We start from the raw sequence: 8,835 nt of genomic DNA on the forward strand, positions 1-8,835 counted from the left end.
ATGCATGCTGGATAGCGGTCGATGAGTGGAGTAATGGTAGTAGATGCAGAATCGTTTCGATCTACTTGTCACGGACGTGATGCCTATATACATGATCATGCCTAGATATTCTCATAATTATGCTCAATTCTATCAATTGCTCAACAGTAATTTGTTCACCCACCGTAGAATACTTATGCTCTTGAGAGAAGCCACTAGTGAAACCTATGCCCCCGGGGTCTATTCTCATAATATCAATCTCCATCACTTTTATATTGCTTTGCTATTTACTTTGCCTTTACTTTTTACTTTGCATCTTTATATCAAAAATACCAAAAATATTCTATCTATCAGACCTCACTCTCGTAAGTGACCGTGAAGGGCTTGACAACCCCTAATCGCGTTGGTTGCGAGTAGCTATCGCTTTGTGCAGGTACGAGGGACTTGAGCGTGGGCTCCTGCTGGATTGATACCTTGGTTCTCAAAAACTGAGGGAAATACTTACGCTACTCTGCTGCATCATCCCTTCCTCTTCGGGGAAAACCAACGCAAGCTACTTCTTATTTATGTGTGTGAGACTTGGGTTGCTTATTAAGTTATGAGTCTATGTTGTGCTTAACTTCCATATGATGTCATATGTCATATTTATTTATCCTTGTCTCACATTATATTTTGCTCACCACACCTCTTGCATGTGATCTATGCATGGGTTTACTTTCTTTCTTGTTTGATCACATGTGAAGCTTTTGTGCAATGAATTCTTTAGTTGGTGCTATTCTCACACATCAATGGACGTTTCTATTGATCTAAGGCGAGCATTCTATGTGTGTTCTTGTGGCATAATCAAGCAAATTTGTATCTCTATGCACACACCTAGGGGAGCTCTTTTGATCAATATTTTTTCATGGCTTGTTTTATTGATTATATCTCTTGCCATGCTGTAACCATATTGTCATCAATAGACCAAAAAGGGGGAGATTGGAAGTGCATTTTGCACTTAATGGTATTTTGGTGTGATGACATTATGGTTAATGGACCTAATAACATTTTCTAAGGTTTACCTCAAGTTATTGGTTCCTTGTACATTTATCGTGGAGATGGTTGACCCCGTCTTCAAAAAGACCAAAGGTGTCTTTTTCGGGCAACTCAAAGGTCTTCCGTTTCGGTTTTATTTGAGTCATAGGACCACACTATTAAGAGGGGTCAAGGTGGATGAATTTGGTGTGGGAATACTCTAAACATATACACTAGCCCTCCTACACCTACCACAAGGAAGTACCGATCTATCCGTTTATTTAGTGCTGGCGTGGAGTGTCCATATAGCCATGTGCCCAAAGTAGCAGGACACCCTGTGCGCATGAGGTCTTTGACACCCGTGCACATCGGGTAGTGGTTTTCTTGTAGACACCCAGTGCACCCGGGGTCCATGACCCCCATGCGCATGGGGTCAAAGACCCCGTGCGTACGGGGTGTCGAGTAGGTCATGCGCTACAAGCGCACACGGGGTACTATTTTGCTCTCTGGACACCTCGTGCGCATGGGGCTGACTAAGCCCATGCACACGGGGTCCAGCGGGCAGAATAGCCTCCCCACCTTTCATTATAAAAGGAGATATTATTTCACTTGTAACCCTAACACTTTTGCCTTGTTGAGCTCCACCATTACCAAACCTTGATTTGCTCATTCCTCTCCATCCCCTCACCCAAACTTGTTGAAACTTTAGGGATTGAAGGAGCATGGCCCGATCTACACTTTGGCAAAATTAATTCATGTTCCACACAAGATTACTTCACCATTGACTTATTACTCTTGGAGCTTGGGATCCTAGGCGGTTAGGGTTCCTCCAAAGGCTTCCTTGCTCGTGTTGTGCTCCGAAAATGTATGTAAATGTGTGGTGGCCACTTTCAAGATCAACCTGAGTGATTTGAGGCTCATCCATTGGGGTGACTCGAGGAGAATACGGTGAGCCTCCGGTGGTGTTCCAGAAGCCTTGGCTCCGGCAACCCTCCAATGGAGATTAACACTTCCCCAAGGAAGTGTGAACTTGGGGATAAAATCCACACACTTGTGGTTAATCCTTTCCTGCACTTTAATTTGCCTTGTATGCTCGTGGGCTTTATAATTATATTGTTTGCCTAGCTTACTTTGCTTTGAGCTTGCTTGCCATATAGGATTGCTCATCGAGTTGCATATCTAGAGAACTCTATTAATCTACTTTTTCCCCTAAATCGACAACTGAGCTTAAAATGTGTAGTCTCCTATTCACCCCCGCTAGTCGACTATATCAATCCTTTCACCAGGCTTCCCAGCCCTCCGCTTACGCCATCGCCTTGGATGGCTCCTCTGCCTTAGGTGGCGTAATGCCTCCCAAGGACGAGCAGGAGGATCCAGGTGACTCTGAGTGGCCTAGACCAAAGACCACCGGATGCTGACGTGGAAAGGCTGAAGAAACCGATGCTAGCCTGGTCGAACTAGAGGCCATGGCAGCCAAGGGGGGGGGGGGTCAAAGGTAGACATACTTGGTTTTTCTTTAAAAAGGGACCACAATATTTGGCGGACATCAGATCAGAAGGCACCCACCAGCAAACAACTCGTTCACTGGGACAGGGACGGTCGAGCAAACCTTTTTAGTTTGCTACAGGAGTGTTTCCGTGCAACCCCCAAGGTGGCCTAGATAATTATAGCGGAGGCAAAAAAAAGGCTAGACTAAAATAGTTGATATTTTGAGAAAAATTGCCATCAAAATGAAATATTTTCTAATACTCAAAAAGGCATAGATAACATAATTAAAAAAATGCAAACAAAAAATGCCATGGTAGACTACCAAAAATAGTTACATGGCAACCAGGCCAAAGTAAATGTAAAAAGTAAAATAAACCAACAAAAACAAAAAACTTTGGTCCAAATTACAGAGAAAAGAAAAAAAATGCATATTAATTAAAAAATACATACAAGGATTTTGCCATGCTTTATATTTTCATTTTCGAAAACACATGAAAATCAAACATAGGAAGATGGCATGATCCAAAAAATAAATAATATTGCCATGCTCTCAATGATAAAATTTCCATGCTCTTATAATAATAAAAAGTTGCTATCCTCTTAGTAATAAAATTGCCATGTGCAAAAGTAGAAAAACAAATTCCAAAATTGGTGTGAAAATAATTGATAAAAATTTCCAAAGCTTGTCGTGGTAGCATTACAAAAAAGACTAAATTTGCCATGTTTGGGAGTTAAAAATGTTATGAATTTTTCCTGGGACCATGAGAATTTTTTTCTAAATGTTTCCATGTGTACAAAACAAACTTGTGATGTAAAAAATTAGAAAAAAAATGTTTTAAATTTGCCGCGTGGCAAATTAAAAATATTATAAATCTGCCATATTTTTTGAATTTTTTTGCCATGTACTGAAAACCAATAATTTGCATATTTTTGCCACCTTGTAAAAGTAAAAGTAAAATAAAAGGAGGATCTAGGATTCAATCACGGGTCTCCCATTTGAAGGGTTTACACACTAGCCAATCCGGTGAGTGGCTTTAATTGATTAGGATTGCGTTCGCGCAGCTTTTATTCCTTACAAGTTTCGAACATGATGTGACAAGGCATCTTGTGCTAAGATCCGTGCATATGATCTGGTGGCAGAGTAGAGCATTCACTAGAACCTACTATAAATATGACGTTCCCCAATAGTATATTATCTCCCAAAATAAAAGGTAACATTGGATTTTGTGGGTTATTATACAAAGATGGATTATGTAGACTTAACACGGTTTTATAGTACAATTACTATATATTTATTTTCGGATGGTTATTTAGGAGCCTTGTATAAGCTGAACGTGTAGAGTTTAGTAAACTAAACACTGTTATTAGGTCGACACTGTATTGGCATAAGCAATGCACCTGTATGTTGCTTCCATGTAGTCTACCAAAATATAACCGACGACATCAAGTCCACCAAACGGTAGGAATTCTTCCCAAAAGCAGTCCAACTCTGAAAAGCAAATCAGGCATGTCCGACGTAGCTTAGCAGATCAAAAGCTAGCACCATCCACGTCGCCCTGATCGTATATCAAACAGCACGAATTGTAAAGCTATAGGCTCCAGATCTTGCTGGAAGGCTCGAGAGCCCACCCGATCGGTCCAGAACCTTCTAAACCCGTTTCCCCATCCCCTCCCCCAAGAAATCTCTCCGCTCCCGGTTTACAAAACCCACTCCATTTCTCACCCCGCCTCGCTCACACAAGAATCCAAAATCATCACAGCAGAAGAGAGAGAGAGAGAGAGGGAAAGGAGAGAGAAAGAGAAAGAGAAAGAAGAGAGAGAGAGAGCCCATGGCTTCCGCCGTCGCTTGCAAGGGTGCCGAGCCGGCCGGCCTCCTCAAGTCCGGTGCTCCCGTGGCCTTCTGCGCGCCCCACTGCCCCGCCGTCAACGCCGTCCGCCGCCCGTACAGCACCCAGGTCAAGGAGGTCAACCGCTACGACGACGACGACGACGACGACGACTACAGCGACCGCGACCTCGTCATCCCCAGCTCCTTCTCGCAGGGTATGCTTCCATTCCCCACCTGTGGCGCGCCGTTTCTTTGCGTTCGTTCTCAAGTCTCAACACCGTGAGTCAAATCAGCCTTCTGATGAGCTTTTGCCGTCCCTGATGTTGATTCTGCAGACGTGCTCGACCCGCTCGGCGCGCTGACCAGCATGGCCCGTCTGCTGTCTCTGATGGAGGACGTTGCAGCTCAGACCGGCCTCTCCACTGCTGGGGCGTCGCGGCTCGGACGCTGGGTGGCCAAGGAGGACGACGACGCGGTGTACCTCAAGGTGCCGATGCCCGGGCTGACCAAGGAGCACGTGAAGGTGCGCGCGGACAAGAACATCCTGGTGGTCGAGGGCGAGGGCGAGAAGCAGCCCTGGGACGGCGACGACGACTCCGCGGTGCCGAGGTACAACCGCCGCATCGAGATGCCCGCTGACGCGTACAAGTTGGACAAGATCAAGGCCGAGATGAAGAACGGCGTGCTCTGGGTGACCCTGCTCAAGGTGAAGGAGGAGGAGCGCAAGGACGTGTTCCACGTCAAGGTCGAGTAGGTAGTGGTAGTGCTCATGCAGGATGGCCGGCGCGAGAGTGTGAGAGATGCCTTGTTGATCTGGTCATGTTTGGTGTCTTTCTTCCTTGTTTTGCTTCGTTGATCGTCTTGGATCGAGTTGGTAGTGGTCTGGTGGTGAAGTTGGTCGCGAACTCTGTTAATTTCCTCTAGTTTGGCATATGATGAACTTACTTTGGTGGTGAAACTGGTCATGAAATTCTGTTGATTTCCTGAAGTGTGGCGTGCTGGACGAATCTAGTGATGAAATTGGTCATGAACTGTGTTGATTGTCTCAAATTTGGCCTGATGAGCCGCTTTGATTATCTTAAGCTAGTCTCGCCTGTCTATCTTTTCTCCTCCTTGATCTGTTTTGCTTTAAGCTTTCTGTAAAAAGCTGGGCATTCATGCCTACTCTCTGAAAAATTGGTTGATCTCCTCGAGTTTGACGTCATGGAGTTGGTGAACGGGCAGTTACTGATTGATGATTCTTGCTTGCTTTTTCGTGAATTTTGTGTGGTTATCCTTGAGTTTAACTTCTTGTAAGAACTGTAAATGTTCCAGTTTGTAGTTGTCACATGAGATGGGCGTTTGTTTGTTTATGTCCTGCTTTGTTGATTTTTTCAAGTTTAATGTGATTACCTGATTTGGTGGTTCCCTGAATGTTTTGTGTTTGTCTTCGGTGTTTACTTCTTGTAAGAACAGTAACTGTTTCAGTATGTAGTTGTAGCGCTATGGGCATTTGCTTGTTTATCTGATGCTTTGTGATTTTATTTTAGTTTTTGTTTTATGCTTTGTGATTTTATTGCTGACAAATTGACCAGAATTGCGGTATGCAGGCAACTACGCAATGCACACAAAGAAAACTTCTGTTCCACTAATTGGTTTTCAGTTTTACCCCAAAAATGTTTTTGGGGTGCTTAGTTTTGCCCTTCTTCTGTTAAATCACTGCACTTTGGTTGTGTGTCTGAGATACATTCTAAGGTTTTTTCCTTGGGTAATCGGTGCATGGGGCATTATGAACATGTCACAAGTGGGATCCACTTAAAAGAAAAAAAGAAAGAAAAATGGCGAATAAATTGTCACTCACCTTTCACTTGACCCCCTTTGGTCCTCCTCTAGCATGGCTCTCCTTTCTACCTTCACCTTGCCCACTTGTCTTGGAGTCTATGCTCGACTCTATAGTCCAAACGAGTGTCGACAACCACATAGCCTGATGACTCTTCGTCCGGCCCATGAGGAGGTGCAACGACAACACGAAGCGAGCCCCATAGAGAGTGACCCTGCGGTAGCTTGCCTCGGCGATGAGTCCAGACGTGGAGGATAGCTCGTGACTCCATCAACAAGAAGAGAAGGGAGAGGTGTGTGTTCACCGGTATACCTTCGTTGTCAATGCCGCCGCAAAAGGAAAGAAGATTTTACTGACACCTCGAGTTACCTCAACGTCCTAACCTAAAACAGCGACAGCAATATGCTTCATGGCTAATCATGGTACAAATGCGAGCGGGGTCTCCTCTCAACATTCACGAAGGCCACTAACTTGAACATAAGCATAATATATCTGATCGCTTAAAGGAAATTAATTCTTATCATAAGGCGTTCATCCATATTCTCGAGAATAAGTACAACTACTCAAACATAATGGCGGAAAACATAAAGGAGAGGGTCAAGTTACAAGCCGACATCGGGCCGGGGAAGAGAGAAGGCATGGCGTCGCTGGTGGAGATGGTGGTGACGAAGGCAACATCGATGAAGATGGCGGTGATGGAGGCGACACGGTGGAGATGGCACTGGCCTAAAGGCCGGTGCGCGTGGTGGCGGAGGCTCCCCTTCTTACTTCTTGTATTCGCCCTTCTTATTCTATCGAGGTCGTTTTGGAGCAGCAATGGAGGTGTTGTGATCTTATCTTGGATGAATGAGGGCCTGATGCCAGCAGCTAGGGTTGAAGGTGTATATAAGGGGCTTCTTCGGTTATCCTCCGTAGATGTGACTTCCTTCTCCTTATTATGCCCTCATACGACTTCCTTCTTTTTCTAGGGGAGCCAAATCCTCTCTCAAAACTGTAACACCATTGTAATTAAGCTACAATGATTTCCCTCTAATTATGCCAAGTCATCATGTTTTGCAAAGCTTAATTGCCACTTGTCCCAAATAACAGTCAAATTCAAATTCAAATTCTTGCAAGGCAAAAAATTATTTCTTCAAATAGAGATTTTTTTATAATATTACAAATAATACCTAAATAATTTTTTTAAGGAAAACAACACCACCCAACCCAAATTTACCCTAGCATCAATTAAACAGGGCCAACAACAACTATTTAAGCCAATTAAATATAAAAACTTAAACGTTTGCAAATGACCTAAAACTTTGTGTGCCTTCTCAAAGTATTGCATTGTAATTATATGACAAGTTTCATATTTAACTAAATGCATTTAGTGGCTTAAATAAATGCAAAACAGAAAAGAAAACAGAAACAGAAAAAAAAAGAAAAAGAAAGGAAATAACCTACTGCACTACTAGGCCTTGAGTGCACAGTGCAAGAACCATCCCACCTCCCCCTTCTTCTTCCTCATGTTCACCGAGGCTCGTTGGACACGTCTGCGGTGTCCAGGGCACCGATAGCCACGCGGCAGCCATCCGCAGTCTCCCCGCGTGGATAAGTCATCCCCGCAACCCTTGGTCACGCTGGGCGTTTGGGTTTACCCAAAAATTCGGGTCAGTTATTTAAGTTTATAAGAATTTTGGGTTTTCAAAATTAATACCCAAAATTTGTCTAAATTTTTTTATACCCGACAATTCGGGTATCCGCAAAATCGGGTTCGGGTAATCCTGAATTGCCCAAAATAAATACTCCCTCCGTCCGCAAATACTTGTCGCATAAATAGATAAAAATAAATGTATCTAGAACTAAAATATGTTTACATACATCCATTTCACTGACAAGTATTTCCGGATGAAGGGAGTACAAAAACAGAAGAACCAAGCATGGTGCATCGCGATGCGAGGAGGCACAGTGTGCAGCGGCTGGAGTTTGGCTGGAGAAGGAGGTCATCGGGCGAGGTGGGCTACACCTGCAGAGGAGGCGGAGCTTGCTTGCTGCAATCGCAAAGGACAACCGCTAGAGGCCAACTGGCGAGTGCGCGGTGCTGCCTACAATGGATGGTGTTGCAGCCGGGTGGTGTGTACAAAGGTGCGTGGAGTTGACATGTAGCTGGTCAAATATGGCACGGAGTGGAGGCGTACGAGGGCAGCAGTGGTGCTGTTGGTGCCAGCCACGGGGGAAGGTCATATGGGGCCTGCGGCGTAGTGCCATAGAGGTGGATACGAGCGGGGATTGGGGCCTGTGGTAACTAGCAATGGGGGGATTGGGAAGTTGGGACAAGTGGCGACCTAAGTTTTCGTGGGCTGGGCCTCGTTTCTTTGTACACACGATGTTTTTCGGGTATGTAACCTCAAGCGCACCAGGACTTATGCCCATGATGTAACCCCCGTATGTAACCCAGTTTTCGTGGGCTGGGCCTCGTTTCTTTGTACCCCCGTATGTAACCCGTATTACCCGGCTCGATGCGGCGCAGGACTTCCGCCCTCTAACCCAGTTTGAATCCTGGCTCCGTTGCAACCTCAAGCGCACCTACCTCGGGCTTGCTTCGCTCGAGAGATCCCTTGCTCGCGAGCGCGTGCGCTTTTCCTGGCTCAAAGAAGGCGAGACGAACACTGCGTTCCTCAAAATCCATGCCGCTCACCGGTGTCAAAAGCATGTCATCCACTCCCTT

At 45.0% G+C, this 8,835-nt stretch overlaps 1 protein-coding gene across 1 annotated transcript; it reads left to right on the forward strand.

The window, feature by feature from the left end:
• The first annotated feature begins 4,185 nt into the window (after window positions 1–4,185).
• Window positions 4,186–5,267, forward strand: LOC125523693 (26.2 kDa heat shock protein, mitochondrial-like). The gene is made up of 2 exons (XM_048688752.2): window positions 4,186–4,524; window positions 4,645–5,267. The coding sequence occupies exons 1-2, from the start codon at window positions 4,311–4,313 to the stop codon at window positions 5,061–5,063; spliced, it is 633 nt and encodes a 210-aa protein (XP_048544709.2). The 5' UTR covers window positions 4,186–4,310; the 3' UTR covers window positions 5,064–5,267.
• Window positions 5,268–8,835: the final 3,568 nt, after the last annotated feature.

The sequence above is a fragment of the Triticum urartu genome, chromosome 7A (genome assembly GCF_056163025.1).
Source record: "Triticum urartu cultivar PI428250 chromosome 7A, HENAU_Tu73, whole genome shotgun sequence".
Lineage (NCBI taxonomy): Eukaryota > Viridiplantae > Streptophyta > Magnoliopsida > Poales > Poaceae > Triticum > Triticum urartu.